The sequence below is a fragment of the Opisthocomus hoazin genome, chromosome 2 (assembly GCF_030867145.1).
Source record: "Opisthocomus hoazin isolate bOpiHoa1 chromosome 2, bOpiHoa1.hap1, whole genome shotgun sequence".
Lineage (NCBI taxonomy): Eukaryota > Metazoa > Chordata > Aves > Opisthocomiformes > Opisthocomidae > Opisthocomus > Opisthocomus hoazin.
Genome location: NC_134415.1, coordinates 100,785,585 through 100,802,644, shown reverse-complemented (window position 1 = coordinate 100,802,644; position 17,060 = coordinate 100,785,585). Strand labels below are relative to the sequence as shown.

The following is a 17,060-nucleotide window of genomic DNA, read 5'->3' as shown; positions in this document are numbered from 1 at the left end:
GGAGTCTGCACGACATCTCTGAGCAAGCTGTTCTAGTTCTTGACCGACTGCGCACTGAAAATATTCTTCTTTATACCTAGTAGGAACATGCCTTGTATCTGTTTGTGACTGTTGATATATATTGATGCAAACAGACTAAAAATCTTGTCTAAAGACAATAAAATATGCCTCTGGATGGAGAATTTCTTCACACCAGATATAATTAATAATTTCTGTTCTCCTTAATGCTTGAATTGCTTAGCTTCTATGTTAGGCAATAACATTACTTTATATAGTTGTGCATAATTGAATAAATAGAACCTTATCTCAAGTTGAATATATAGGACCTTGCATCTTAAGTTTACTTAATGAATTTTTTAAAGAGCTGTGGTTATAAACATTGCGGCTATTTAGTATCCAACATGTTAAACTTTTACCTACATAAATTCTGGCTCCACTATATAAATTATTTTATGTATCTTTATATAAATTTTAATAATAAAAATAATTTAAAAATTATATAATTTTTAAAATTTATATTTCCTTACCGAAAAACAAATAAATTATATAGTTGTTTGTTAGCATTGTCTTTTCTGTGTTTTTACAACGTGGAAGTTTGCATATGGACCCTTTTCAATGAACAGGACATTCCACGCAGGTACAGATTTTCATCTCTCTTTATGTATTTCATCTCCTTCCATATGAAATTGAAGCAGCTGGACTGTAGGTTGTATGAACTTTGACATAGAAACTATATCATAGTACAAATGTAATAAGAAATATTGCTACTATTCCTATTTGAACACTGTTTTCTTAAGATTATTTTTCCTTTGTCCATGAAATTTCTGCAGTATATTTGTCTTTCCATTCCTATTGTTTAAAACTCATATTATTTGTCTCTTTCACCATCTAAAAATCATCTAATTATTTTTCATCTGTATACAATTCATAGATATGGCATTGAATTTCATCAATAAAAACAATGTTTCATACTGATCAAGCAGCACGTCTTTCACTGTTCATTATTCACTGATTCTGTGCATTTTATTTTTCATTATTTTTGCTGGCATATCCTTTTGTTTACTGACAAGGCTTACAATGAACATGTAATCTTCTCCTAGAAGTTCTGTTTAAAAACAAAACAAAACAAAACATTTTATTGGTTATTTCTGCTGCATTTTACTATGTATTTAAATTATGTGCTCTTCACGTAGACAAATTAAGATACATTTTATAAAGATATGTAAAAGTATTACATGATCAGAGCTTTAAGTAAATATTTTTCATTTAAATTAACTCTCGGAAAGCAAGATATTTAGTTTATTACATGAAGAATTGCACTGTTCATTAACTTCTGTACTGCTTAGAGATACCTAATAGCATGTATGAAATGTACCTAGGGTGCTTTGATGCTGTTTATTTCAATAGAATAAGAAAAGCAGAAAAAGGCTGTTTTGATAAAGTTCATATTAATCAGTGAAGAAGCACAAAGCTGTATAGGACATTTTAAAATTTATGTGAACTCTTCTGTAGAATTACTGCTGCTGTGTGGAAGAAAATGGACTAATTAGCTTGTACAAAACTAGCCCCTAATGGAAGTATCTGACTTTGAACTACTGCTGTTTGAACAGTCAGCTGGAAGGACAAATAAGGCAGAGACATTGGTAGAATTAATGATGGTGTCAAAGTGGCTTCACAGAGGTGAAACTCTATTGCTCACATACTCCATGGGAAGAAAACAATAGGAGAGACTCTAGATTTTTTTAAAAGGAAAATGACAATAATCTATTTTATATGTGGTGCATAAGTATAAAAGTTGTATCTGAGAGCAGTAGATTTTGCAGTGCCAATTTGCATTGCTTCTAGCATGGCTGGTAGAGCTGTTATAAATATTCATAACAATTTTATCACTCCAACCAACTGCTTTAATATATAGTATGCCAAACATACTAAATGTTTGTTTCCCTATGTCTTTTTTATACTCAGAAAATAAATGTTGATTGATACAGTGCAAAGGTCTTTAAAAAAACCCTAGTGGTATTTTGTTAAAGAACTACATTTGTTCAACAAGGTAATATTTTCTCTTAGTTATACTTCCTCTTCATTCTGGATATGCTATCTAGAACTTATTTCTTCTCTCATGCAATAAATACAAATGGTTTGTCTATGAATAAGTCTGAGGCTTTCTTAAGGCTACGGTATCTAAGCAGTGTGACTGATGAATCTCAAATATAGAAATTATTGCTAATTCTGCATACAGATGCTTTACTTCTGGGTTATAAATTCAGCTAGACTTCTGGAGATAATGTATTATCAAAGAGCGTTAGGACTGAGAGTGGCTCCTCAGGGAAGAACTTACAAAGTGGCAAAGGGGAGCAGCGGCAGCAGAGTTTACACAAAGGCTGTTCAGGCTGATGTAGGGTGTACTGCTGGCCTGCAGGGCTTGGCACTGCTTACCACTCTGCTGAAAAAAAGCAGAATGATTCTCAGTCTGACAGCTGGCTGATGGGTCTGGTTCTGCACCCGCAGGGGTGAACCTCATCTGGTTGGGGACAAAACTTGAAGCTTTGTCTGCCCGATGGTAATTTCTGCACAAATTCTGCTGAATGCATACCACATACCGGCTTTCTCACATTGGGAAAAAACATACTAGAAAGAGAGGTTCTCTCCTCTCTCCACTCTCCCTCATCTACCAAGAAGGAACATACTGCCTATGGTGACGACAACTCTTTATATTACCGTATAAGCCTCTTCTGCTTTACCAGAGAACAGGATCATTCATTTTTACTTACAGTTTAATTTAGCAACCATATAACTTCTTGGTTTATACCTTGTTATTGTGTTTTGGTTTGGCCTGGATAAATGCCAGGTGCCCACAAAAACCGCTCTATCACTCCCCCTCCTCAGCTAGACAGGGGAGAGGAAATATGATGAAAGGCTCCAGGGTCGAGATAAGGACAGGGAGAGATCACTCACCAATCACTGTCGCGGACAAAAAAAGCTTAAACTTAGGGAGAAAAGGGAGTTTAATTTATCACCAGTCAAATCAGAGTAGGATAATGAGAAATAAAACTAGATCTTAAAGCACCTTCCTCCCCACCTCTCCCTTCTTCCTGGGCTCAACTTTACTCCCATTTCTCCTCCTCCTCCCCGTCCCCCCGCTCCCTGCGGTGGGGAATGGGGGTTACAGTCAGTTCATCACACATCTGTGCCACTCCTTCCTCCTCAGCGGGAGGACTTCTCACACTCTTCCCCTGCTCCAGCCTGAGGTCGCTCTCATGGGAAGCAGTTCTCCACAAACTTCTCCAGCATGCGTCCTTCCCACTGGCTGCAGCTCTTCATGAACTGCCCCAGCATGGGTTCCTTCCACGGAGTGTAGTCCTTCAGGAACAGGCTGCTCCAGCGTGGGTCCCCTACACGGTCACCAGCCCTGCCAGAAAACCTGCTCCAGCACGGGTTCCTCTCTCCACGGATCCACAGGTCCTGGCAGAAGCCCGCTCCAGTGTGGGTTCCCCACAGGGTCACATCTTCCTTGAGACATCCACCTGTTCCAGTGTGGGGTCCCTTTCACAGGCTACAGGTGGATATCAGCTCCACCGTGGACCTCTATGGGCTGCAGAGGGACAGCCTGTCTCACCACGGTCTTCATCACGAGCTGTAAGGGAAGACTCTCTACTCCAGCATCCGGAGCACCTCCTCCTCCTTCTTCACAGACCTTGGTGGCTGAAGAGGTGTTTCTCTCACATCATCTCACTCCTCTCTCTCGACTGCCATTTCCCGCAGCTTTTTTTCCCCCTTCTTAAATGTGTTATTCCAGAGGCGCTACCACCTTCGCTGATTGGCTTGGTTTTGTCCAGTGGTGGGTCCATCTTTGAGCCGGCTGGCACTGGCTTTATCAGATGAGGGGGAAGATTCTCACAGTTTTTCACAGAAGCCAGCCCCCTAGCCCATGTGCTACCAAAACCTTGCCACGCAAACCCACAACATATTGAAATATCTCAGGTACGCCATAGAACTCCAAATGTGACAGGGAAGGCTTAGATATCTGATTGTGGAAAAGGATCAAAAGAATATAGCATGAACAGACACATAGCCATCTGCAGGGCAAGATTTTAGATATCAACTTTTTCCATTATATTCTTTGTTCTGTCCTGTTACTGTGGATTTGATGTACACTATTAAGTGCATGTACATAGAAGAAAGCAAAAATTAAGTGACAGGGGAGCAATTGTCTGAAAGGTATGCATGTTGGTAAATAATTAGGTGTCTTCTGGCCTGATTCTGGTTTATACACACAAGTTTTTGTTAATCAGTATTTCCCAGGTACGTGCAAACACCTGATGTTTCCAGAACACATATTCTGCAAATTACTTACAGAAGTTAAAAAGGTTACTACTTTTTGCTTAGCTTAACTCCCCTTTGTCAGCAAGATTTAATTCCACTGTACCACACGAACACTAGCCAGAAATTGGCCGCAATTCCTGCTGCTCTTTTGGAAGGCACCAGGACATCCATTGACAATGATTCCAACATAAAATTTCACATTTAAATGTCAGTTCAGCTTCTCAAAGAAAACTGAAATATTTTCTTTGAATGAACAATGGTCAGTGTAATTGTAAAACCCATAACCATAGCGCAGATTATTGTCTCTTTCTTTAATGGTGCTCTAGCGTTTGCTTGCCAACACAGCCCTGCTATTCAACCAATATGTATGATTTGTTTAGTCCTTGTCTCAAGTGTAGTGTATCAAATGGAAATGGACCTTGCAATGCCATAGTTTTCAGTTCCTCTTTTTGCTTCACTTTCTGTGCCTACATAACTCAATTCCTTTGTTAACTGAAAGTACATAACCTTGAACAAATCAGTGGTTTGTCAGGATGATGGCAGAAAGGCATATTGACAAAATAGAGTTGGATACATTATGCAAACCATGTAAGTGGAAAGATAATTGCTTGTAACATAGTAAGGAGCTGTTACACACAAAAAAATATATGGTATGCATAAGCGTTTTTACACCCTGCAAAAAGTGGAATGCATTTTTAATCTGTACACCCTTTCACAAGAAATGTGTGGCAGAGCAGAAATGGGAAAGAGTGTGTGTCTATTCCAAATCTGCTGCTTGCAACTGCTGTAGGGTTGCGCCTTAGTTATAACTGGCCTATGCATTCTATAAATTCTATGCAATTCAGTGGCTGAAACTAAAGAACGTAATCTCTTGTCTCTCCCTAGAGAGTAAAGACAACTGGCATGCCAGAAACTCGACAGTGTTCATACCCTTGACTTTCCCAATATTGTATTTTAGAAACTGTTCACATTCCAGTTTGGTAATTGACAGTAATCCTCATAATTTACACTAAACTAGTTTAAGATTTTTTTTCAGTATCTCTATTTTCTTTTTTTTTTTTTTTTTACTTTAATACCAATAATTCGAGAAAAAAAAAAAGGGATCTTAAGCAGGGATAGTTCTTTTGCCTTGATCTAAGTCACTTGCTGCAGGTAGATAAATAGTTAGTTACCCGATTCCCCCTTGGGACTTAAAGGCAAGCTTTACAGTCCCCAGCTGATTCCTTCTTTGCATTCTCTCTTTACTTGTTTTTACTGCCCAGTCTCCTTGTGTGAGAGGCATTCTTGTAGTCAATCTAATTCACTGGGAGAACTCTACCCAAACCTCTACTTGCCCCCAGGTGGTCAGCATGTGGCAGCAGTATGAGCAGCACAAAAGAAACAACACCTCTTTCTTCCCTGTCGACTGTCCTTTGGGAACTGTTCATCTTTTCCCCATCTTCACATAGAGATAAGGATAACAGATATCTGTAGCCATAAATTGCTTTAGACACTCAGATTAAAAGCACTGAGGATATACTATCAACTTCAAATTAAGAACACTGACTTTTCATTTATAAAGTCCATTTAAGAAAAATAAGTTACCATGAGAATACAAATGTCTATTGAAGTGTCTCTCTGTGGGTAGATTTTTTAAAAATATTTTTAAGAAGCCGGTTATCATATTGTCAAAATGATGCAGATGAATAGTTTTATTGAATAAACTTCTGCTGCAATCTGCAATAGGTTCACACCTTAGTAACTGTAAAAGTATGGTTTGTGTTAAATCTGATTTAATTAATGTTTTTCTTTAAAACAGTGGCCCCTCTCTTCTAATACTGAGTAGTTGGAGGTGTTTAGGATAAAGTTGCCAAATCAGGAGAGTATTAATTAAAAATTTTCCTACGTGATGAGTGTCAGAGAAAATAAGCTGTATTATACTTTCTTCAGAAGATTAACAAGGCTACAAGGATGGTGAGGGGACTGGAGCATCTCCACTACGAGGAGAGGTTGAGGGAACTGGGCTTGTTCAGCCTGAAGAAGAGAAGGCTGCGAGGGGACCTTATAAATGCCTACAAATATCTGAAGGGTGGGTGTCAGGAGGATGGGGCCAAGCTCTTTTCAGTGGTGCCCAGTGACAGGACAAGGGGTAATGGGCACAAACTGAGGCACAGGAAGTTCCGTCTGAACATGAGGAGGAACTTCTTCTCTCTGAGGGTGACGGAGCACTGGAACAGGCTGCCCAGGGAGGTTGTGGAGTCTCCTTCTCTGGAGATATTCAAGACCCGCCTGGACAAGGTCCTGTGCAGCCTGCTGTAGGTGACCCTGCTTCGGCGGGGGGGTTGGACTAGATGACCCACAGAGGTCCCTTCCAACCCCTACTTTTCTGTGATTCTGTGAACAGTGATTACACAGTGATCCCAGCATTGCAGCTGCAAAACAAGAGACATTAAATAGCAGCCTTTTTGCAATAACTGAAAAATCAATAGTAAATAATAGACTTATACACAGAAGTATTTTTTGAAAGAGGAAGATGTGTAATGTTCAAACACTCTACTTGCCACCTGTTAAAATGATGTGTTCAAATGACAGCCAGATTTCTTAAACTGAGGCAAGGCTGCAATCCTATCATTCCATCTTTTAGAAAGTATATAACAAAGCAAACATCCTATCTTTGACCTTCTACAGAGCCAAAATAAAGTGGTTGTTTTTATGTTTTGGCTATTTATGGCAACTCCAGGAAATATAATCCTTTTCCCAACCTTTCCATATCAGTTGAATGAGTCTGCTGCATTGACTTGTGGAATTATTAGTAAAATTAAGGTTTTACATCTAAAAATTAAGGTTTATATGAAAAACGTAGCAGTGTTCACCCATTGAGGAAAAGCATGAAATCAAAAGGAGCTCTGAGGATGGGACACAGCTGCAGCAGGCATGCGAGGAATCCATTAACACAGCAACTCTCTGCAATGTACCATTGAGGATGGAACGGAGTGGAGACTCCGTGGCCCTGCTCCGTGATGATAAAGCGGGAAGAAATGGTTCTTTAAAACTGATAAGCAGCTCATCTGGCCCCCTGAGCCAACAGGTTTTCGAAACCTTGCCAAAGTGCTATCCTCTCGTGAACTTTGCTCGTTTTAATATCATTTTAATACCAAAACACACCTCCATCCCGAAGGCTACCCGCCTCCGAGGTGCGACCACCCCTCTTCGAGTCTGCGCTCTCAATTTTTCGTAAACTATACCTTTAAACGTGAAGCGAGAGAATTTTACACCAATCATGATAAAAGGTATGTATGACTACAGTCACTCAAACTCCACCTTAAAGGTAGAAAGGATATAAAAATAACCAGGGAAATGGGGGATTTTCGGAGAAGAAGATAACACCGTAGATTTTCGGAGAAGAAGATCTTCGGAGGAAAAGAAGATACAAGTCAAGGGAAACTCCACCTCACACTGCCTCTGACAACCGGGATTGGCCGACGGGCTGAGCCTTACTTCTCCCCTCCTCGGGACACCTTGGGTGAGACTTAAACTAAGCGCTTTTCTCGGGAATAATTACTCCCTAATGTTTATAGCCAGGCTGTATTATTTATAATCTTTTCACTGTTGCACAAATAAACCTGCACTGTTTCAGTAGCCAGTTGTCACAGTTTCTCACTGAACGTGACCGAATGCGGCTGTGCTAGTTCATGAGCATGACTGGACTGAAGGTGCCGACCTGCTATTTGTGTATCTAGAATCGTGGTAATTTAATATACATATTAAACGTGACTGGACTGGTAGTGGCAAATTGGACATCACTCAGAATTTAAACATAGCCGCACCTAGCCTCTCACTTCAGTGAAGAGCGTTAGAAAGAAGGGGGTTTATTTTCTGCCAAATTAACGCGACAGACTACTAGCAGCAATTCACAGTAAGTTTTCCAGCCTTCAGCCTTCTGTGGGAATTCTGGGGTTTGGATCCCACAGTAGTAGATCCTTAAGAAATTTAATGTCTGGTGAAGTTATTCACCAGGACAGGACAGATGTGACTTATTGATCTGATGGCCTTATTGATCTGATGCAAAACTGTTAATACAGTGCATTACACCGTATTTTATTGCCTAACAACTTTTCAAAATGTTCCTATTGTAATCAGAAACAGCTGCACAGAACTATTAGCAGTTCCTTGCTAATGTGGCTTCAGCAGTTTTCGGTATCTAGAGTTAAATATTGTAAATAAAACTGTTCCTTTGTCTTTTCTTCTGAGGAAAACTGATAGCCCATGGACTGGCTTATACTTTGTGAATCTGTATGTACGTTTGAGAAAATAGTTTTAAAGTGTTGTTTTTCCTTGAAACTCATTGTAAATAGAGCTCTCCAGTTTTTCAGCCTTGCTAAAACAGTTTCAAAGACACAACTGCCCATGATGTACCCTCCACTGACAGTCACAGAAGTATGACCACTTACAATTGTTTCTGTATTTAAGTGCCCTATTTATGAGTGCAAGAATTGTCATTCTGTCTTCATCAATAGTGTGGTATCAAATTAGTATGTATCTAGAGATCAAAATTGGCTTCTTTGTCACTATCGGGAAAGAGTCACTACTGTGTAACTCACATACTTTTTCCTATGCATACAGCATTGCATTTGTCTCTCTTAGAATATATCTATTTAAGTAGTATAGCTTACCAATAAATCCTCATCAAATTGGCTTATTATTAACTATATGAGCATTTTCTGTGGTCATCTCTACATTTCAACAGAAAGAGTTTTGTATTTTCTACTGTGCCAAAGTACTATAAATCACTAAACCAAAAACCTCCTGCCATGAGGTACATTAAAAACACTCACAGGGGACAAAAGTTCCCGATTTATAACTTTTTTCCTCTTTGATTATTCACTCAGTTTTTAGATAATTTAATATGGTTTACAAAAAAAACTAAGTAAAAATTTAAAATCAGAATAACTACTTCAAGACCTTCAAGCCTGTAAGTCCAATAATGTACTAATAACATATGTACTTTTTTAAAATTTGAAAAAAATTCCAAAATTTATCTTAGACAGAAGTCAAGCTCTTTTACAGTCATCTTGGCAATTGGCCACGATGTGAATCACAGAATGGTAGGGGTTGGAAGGGACCTCTGTGGGTCATCTAGTCCAACTCTCCTGCCGAAGAATGGTCATCTACATCAGGCTGCACAGGACCTTGTCCAGGCGGGTTTTGAATACCTCCAGAGAAGGAGACTCCACAAACTCCCTGGGCAGCCTGTTCCAGTGCTCCGTCACCCTCAGAGGAAGAAGTTCTTCCTCATGTTCAGATGGAACTTCCTATGCTTCAGTTTGTGCCCATTGCCCCTTGTGCTGTCTCTGGGCACTACTGAAAAGAGCTTGGCCCCTTCCTCCTGACACCCACCCTTCAGATATTTATAAGCATTTACTAGGTCCCCTCTTAGCCTTCTCTTCTTCAGGCTGAACAAGCCCAGCTCCCTCAACCTCTCCTCATAGGGGAGATGCTCCGGTCCCCTCATCATCCTTGTAGCCCTCCGCTGGACTCTCTCCAGTAGCTCTTCATCTTTCTTGAACTGGGGAGCCCAGAACTGGACACAGTACTACAGATGAGGCCTCACTAGGTCAGAGTAGAGGGGGAGGAGAACCTCCCTCGACCCGCTGGCCACACTTCTCTTAATGCACCCTGGAATACGACTGGCCTTCTTGGCAGCCAGGGCACACTGCTGGCTCATGGTTAATGAAGTCTAATTCTGAATTCTAAATAAAGAAGTCTAATAGTTAATGGAGTCTGGTTAATGAACATCTAGCTGCACAAACTGTGGTATCTTCTGCTTCATCTAGGGGGAGGGAGATGATGTGTGGTGTGTGTGCTACAAAAAGCAGAACATACAACAGTGTGGCAACAAAACAACTTTCCTGTGTTAATACATCTGATGATTGTCTATACCCATTAAAGTGTCATCAAGATCTACATTTTTTTCCCTTAGATTTGAACTTGTTCCATTAAATGATTTATTTTGCTTAATGAGTGAATTACTGCAGAAAATATTTCTCCATCACTATCTGTCATGTCATCTTATTAAATCTGCTTTGTCTGATGTCATCTGCTTTCATTAAGCTATGTCAACAGGAATTAATTATGCAACTACATGCTATTTTTCTATTGGTAAATCCTACCTCAGTATATACATCACGACTTTGGTTCCCTGGATGATGAGCAACAATGGAAAGAGTAAAGGAAATTATTTGTCACTACTACAGCTGTACTCTGAAAGATGAGATATGAGAATTGAGATATAAAAATATGAAATATGAGAATATGAAATGCAAAGAGAAGATCTGTTTCCTAAGAAGTAACAACTCCCACATTTATCTGTGTCCTGGGTTCAGCCAGGACAGGGTTAATTTTCACCAGAAGTCAGGAGGGGACCCAGCCAGGTGGACTGACCCAACCTGGCCAAACGGAACAGGGTATTCGATACCATGTGCCATCATGCTGGGTTCTGGTTGGGAGGGAGCTGGGCAGCAGGCAGTGAGAGCAGCTCTGTGAGTTCTGCTCTTTGTTTTGTATATTCTCCTTATCCGTATTGTTGTTGTTACTGTTCGCTTTGTTTGCTGTTCTGTTAAACTGCCCGTATCCCGACCCACGAGTTTTTGCCTTTTTCTTTCTACTCTCCTCCTCACCCCAGTGGGGGGAGGGGCCGCAGAGCGACCGCGTGGCCCTTTTGTTGCCAGCCACAGCCAAACTTTCTAACACAACAGCATCATCAATAAATGTTTCTTATAACTAAGCATTATTATCTAGTATAAAGTTAATATACATTAGTCAGAGGAATTTCTTAATAGAGGCAGAAATAATTTTAGAAACATCATAAATTACTGAATATATTAAATGTAAACAGAGTGTTATGGTTTGGCCTGGGTAAATGCCAGGTGCCCACCAAAGCCGCTCTGTCACTCCCTCTCCTCAGCTGGACAGAGGAGCAGAAACATGATGAATGCCTCGAGGGTCGAGACAAGGACAGGGAGAGATCACTCACCATTACAGACAAAAGAGACTGAACTTGGGGAGAAAAGGCAGTTTAATTCATCACCAATCAAATCAGAGTAGGATAATGAGAAATAAATCCAGATCCTAAAAACACATTCCCCCCACCCCTCCCTTCTTCCCAGGGTTGACTTCACGCCTGTTTCTCTACATCCTTCCCCCGAGTGGTGCAGGGGGACGGGGAATGGGGCTGCAGTCAGTCCATTACACATTGCCTCTGCCTCCTCTTCCTTCTCAGGGGGAGGACTCTTCCTCTGCTCCAGCATGAGGTCTGTCTCGCAGGAGACAGTCTTCCATGAACTTCTCCATCCTGAGTCCTTCCCACAGGCTGCAGTTTTTCATGAACTGCCCCAGTGTAGGTCCTTCACACCTGTCCTTAGGAACAGGCTGCTCTAGTGTGGGTCCCCCATGGGGTCCTGCCAGCAAACCTGCTCCAGTGTGGTCTTCTCATTCCATGTGTCCACAGGTCCTAGCAGAAACCTGCTCCAGCTTGGACTCCCCACAGGATCACATCTTCCTTCGGACATACATCTCCAGCATGGGCTCTTCCACGGGCTTCAGAAGAATATCAGCTCCACCGTGGACCTCCTTGGGCTGCAGGGGGACAGCTTGCTTTACCATGGTCTTCATCATGGGCTGCAGGGGAAAAATCTATGCTCCAGTGCCTAGAGCACCTCCTCTCTCTCCTTCTTCACTGACCTTGGTGTCTGCAGAGTCGTTTCTCTCGCACAGTGTCACTCCTCTCTCTTCACTGTTGTTTCACCACACGTTTTTCCCCCTTCTTAAATCTGTTATACCAGAGGCACTACCACTGTCGCTGATTGGCTCAGCCTTGGCCAGCAGTGGGTCTGTGTTGGAGCCAGCTGGCATTGGCTTTATCAGACACGGGAGAAGCTTCTTGCTGCTTCTCACAGAAGCCACCCCTATACACATCCAGCTATCAAAACCTTGCCACGAAGACCCACAACATTCCACCTCTCACCTCTTTGAATCACATATTTACGAATTATTAAAATTCAGATTCATCACGCAATTCCCCACACCAAAATCAAAGTAAGATCATCACAACACCAAACAGAAGTGGACAATTTACATACAATCCACCCCTCTTACCTTCACCACGATTACAACAGGAAAAAATAGTTCTCCACGATTATTCCACTCTCTTCACATCATTCAGCCCACATTTTGCTTATTACCATTCCATCAATATCCTTATCTCAAATTCTTCAGGCTCCATGTTGGGTTGGGCTCCAAAAAACTTTTGTGGTTTGGCCTCAATGGGCAACAAAGAACCATGCAGTTGCTCTCACACTTCTTCCCCCTCCCCAGAGAGATAGGGAGCAGAATCAGAAGGAAAAGGCAAAACTCGTGGATTGGGATGAGAATAATTTAAGAGAATGGCAAGGGGAGAAGACAATAACAATTAATACTGATAAAAAGAATATACAGCATGCAATGTTCTCACCACCCAATGCTTGGTTTGCCCCTGAGTAGCAAAATCCCCCTCCTTCAGCCACTTAAATACTGAGCATGACATCACATGGTATAGAATATCCAATTTGATTGGCTGTTTGGGTCAGCCCAACTATCTTTTTGTGAAAATTATTTCTATCCCAGCTGAACACAGGACACAGAGTAAATATTAATATTACAATTGTTTATAATTAATATTAATTAGAAATCAAGGTCATGGGCTAATAACTGTTGCAGCAATACTGAAAAAATAAAAGTATATTGTTCAATTCTAAGTATTTGCTACACTTTGAAATTAAATTAGAGATTATTTTCAAATAGAAATGATTTTTTAAATTGTATTTCAAGATTTAACACCTTGATTTTTAAAAATTATTTTATTGTGATTTTGGGGTGTTTTTTTTGAGATGGGCTGCTGAGTGTCTCTTATACAATGCAATGAATGTTTCAGTACTTCTAAATCTGCTTTTGTGAAAGAAAAATAACAGCCAAATTTCTCTCAGCTGGAAGTCTCAAATTACTCTTGAGTATTTGATTTTCTGATAATACTGAAAATACATAATTTTTATGAGGAAAAATTAATTATGATCAAGAAAGTAATCTACTAAGAGAAGCAAAAAATTATGTTTAGACAGAATCCATAAGTGTTTGTGTCTTCTAATAGAAGTTAACCTAAAATTGATGCAGAACGGCTTATCTTCCATATAAAGATGCCACACCACAGAATGACTTCCAAGGAAAAGGACAATGATTTTCAACTATGGCTCAGTATAATGCATATTTTCAACAAAAATTCCAGTAATTTTTATCTGGCTCTTTAGTATTCTTCATCCTTTCCTCCCTTTGTCTGCTCAGTCTTATTTGTCAATCCAAAAGGCCTGCCACACTAGTTTCCTATCAGATACTTTAGCATACCATTCACATCTGAATGCATCAAAGTTTAAACAAAAAAAAAAAATCCAATATTTACTGTGCCAGGTCATTTAGCTGCATCTTATAGCCTAATTCATTGTCTGCTGTGAAAGTATCAACTCTTCTGCTGGTCATCGAAGTGTATGTTTGAGGAGAATAATTTTATGAAAACTTTTACTGTTATATAAATATTTTGTTTGTGTCTAACAGTAAATGTTAGCACATTAACCACACAAAAATTTGGTATTTGTTTTTTGTTTGCTTTCCTAAAAGTTTGCTTTTTAATTTCTTTTTGTGTTTCATCAGCATTCACTTTGATGACTTCGTATGTCATACACATTGTACTCACTGATTAATTATATCACTTTTCTATTCTAATTGTTATATAGTAATTTTTGCTATTGCTTGATATAGTTGGACACAAGTAGCTGAAAAGAGCTAAAAACAATGTTTCTGTTTTGAATCTAATATTTCTATCATGTAGGTAACTGGGAGACACAAGCATTTCAAAATCAGTGTATTTTTTCATGAACCCTTTTGTTTCAGTGCAGCAGAACTGGAGTCTATTTATTTGTTTCATCTGCTGTCAACTACCAGGAGAGGCAAATTCTTAGAATTCCTCACCGTCTATTTTATACTTATGTGGGTATATTACACCTGGTATACTCAACAAAGCAAGAATTACGTTCTTCTAAGTTTGGATGTTTTAATACCCTATCAGAGATATTACAATTTTTGATATGTAATATTTTGCATATTATTTCAGATTTTGTGTTAAAGTACATTTTTATACTGTTGCTCTAGTTAATATATATTTGTGGGTAGTATTAAAAATATTCTTAAAACAAATTTTAAAAGATTTTTCATTAGAGTTAAGAATTTAGCAGATACAACATACTTCATTCTTACAGTGACAGAGTATTCATTCATTTGTGAAATTATCATTTACGTGTATTTACTTCACCAAATTTATCATGCTCTTAAAAAAATTTTTGTTACAGGTATGTTATAGATCTGATTATATATCTGTGGAAGTGCAAGTATTTGAATGAGTAACAAGTTAATCTAAACAGTGGCTCCTGGCAACGAAGTTCAGAGACTAAGGGAAAAGACAAAATGCAGCAACTGGGAGACTGTAATGCAGTCAACAGTGGTATGAATTTATTGCTTAGTGACACTTGAAAAGTCCACGATAGTGTCTGACTTAGAATGTGCACACCGAACTAGGTGCAAAAATATGGTCTTGCCACTTTGAAAAAATGACTGGAAGCTTATTTTCTCTTTACTCCCGTAAGTATATGGGAGAAACAATCCTTGGTCACTTCTATATAGCAGTTTCAAGATCAGGTAAGACTCAAGCCACATGAGCAAACACAAGGGGTTAGGTGGAAAGCACTGGGGAGAAAATATCAATGCCTCTTTATGTTTTGTGACTGCAAGAAAGGCAATGACATTTGGACTGAATGAATAATTAGATGCAAGGAATATTCAGAGAATCTGTCTGGATCTTGCATGCATTAACAATTTCTAATTGGCCTGACCAGCCTATAATCATCTTTCTCTACACTCATACTGGGTGATGTCTTTCCCTCTCTCACAGGTTTAACTGCCTGTGTTCAAGGTCAGCTCTGATGTAGCACAGCACTGTCAGCTTAGATCACCCTAGTGTGAAAACAGAACTCGCCTCTGAGACATACACACATTCTTTCATTCACTGGAGTTGCATTTAAGCTCAGGCCTTTGCACTAGATCCTTTCCTCAACTATTTTGTCGGTATGCCTGTATCCAGCTTTGTATCTTACTGATTCTGATGTGTTGACCTGACTATCCAGCTTGAGCGCAAACCTGCTTCATCACTAAGGACTTGTCTGGTGACCACTGGACTTTTGTCTGATTCTGTGGATCTGTTGTGTTCTAGTGGGTATTGAGGGATCGTGCTCTGTGTTGGTGAGGACACTGTCCCTGCCAGCCTTCCTGTCACCCTTGGTTCCAGTTCTCCTTTCTTTACAGAGTAGAGTACTCTTCCTCAAGCAAGGAGTAATAATAATACTAATACATTTTGTCTGAACACCCGAACAGATAAATGGACTAGGACCATAAAAATGGCTCTAGGTGACCCTGCTTGTGTAGGGTGGTGGACAAGATGACCTACAGAGGTCCTTTCCAATCTCTGGTATTCAGTGATTCTGTGATCACCTCCTGCTACTTGCAGAACAAGTGGCTGTTTAGAGTAATCTTTAAGTTGTTCCTAGTCACTGGTGTTAGAGAAACTATTCCCCTTCTTTTGACAAGCTATGGCCAGAAGAATCTTGGCACATGATGGATCCTGTACAACATTTTCAGGAACTATGCTGAGAGTTAAAACAAGCAGAATTCCATTTTTTTCAAATTGTCAGTTGGAATCAATCTCCCTGCACTGCAGTTTCATCATCAAATTTCTAAGTTAGTATTGTGCTTAAATGTGCTTAAGTTTAAATTACTAATTTGATTCTGCTTAAAACTACGGCAACAGATGTACTCAATTCAAGTAATGTATTTTTAAAGGCTGCAACATAACGGTGATTATCATCTATGTGGATAACAGCATGGGACCAAAATTAGTTACATATTCCTTTAACTATAAAAATACTCTTCAGTTCTTTTACTTGGTATAGTACAAGGTCTCAGTAAAAAACAATAAAATAAATCCATATTACCCAAGTGAATCTTCCCTGTGTTATTGATCTATATAAATAACAAACACATAAATGTATGTCCCTCTTGTCTCTTAGAATAGTGAATACATTTCAAGTTCTGCTTCTCTGAAGCTTTTATACTTTGGAACACTGAATTAGTTTAACGTGTATTAAATAACTTACAGTGAATCCTCCAATTATATTAAGACACAATCCTTCATTCAGACAGTTGATGCTGAGCAGCCTGCAGTAGCCAATTACTTCCTCACAGTTCTTTCCAGTGAATCCTGGCATGCAGCTGCAAATACACCAGTGTATTTTAGAGGACTTGCATTTTAAAAGTTAATTATATTTAATTATATACCATAATTCTATTAAATAATTTACTCCTGGTAAAAAAGCAGACCTCGTATGTTATTTTAAATGAACACAACATGTTTTTAAGCAACTAAAATTCCGTTGCATGATTCTGGATATTTTTGTTTCTCCATAAAATAACTCTTTTCATTGATCAAAGCATTTTCATACCAATACTTCATATCATCTTCTGGAAACAAAAAAACAATTTTGAATGAGGTAATATTTAACAAAAAGCTATAAATGAGGTTTTGGAAATCTATTAGAAAGGATGGGTCAAATAAACCATCAGAGAGT

At 39.2% G+C, this 17,060-nt stretch overlaps 1 protein-coding gene across 1 annotated transcript in view; it reads right to left on the bottom strand.

The window, feature by feature from the left end:
* Positions 1-17,060, bottom strand: part of EYS (eyes shut homolog) — a 966,530-nt gene that overhangs the window by 872,149 nt on the left and 77,321 nt on the right. The window contains exon 6 of the mRNA XM_075414597.1: positions 16,590-16,704. Within this exon, the coding sequence (XP_075270712.1) occupies positions 16,590-16,704 (115 nt within the window). The remainder of the gene's footprint in view (positions 1-16,589; positions 16,705-17,060) is intronic.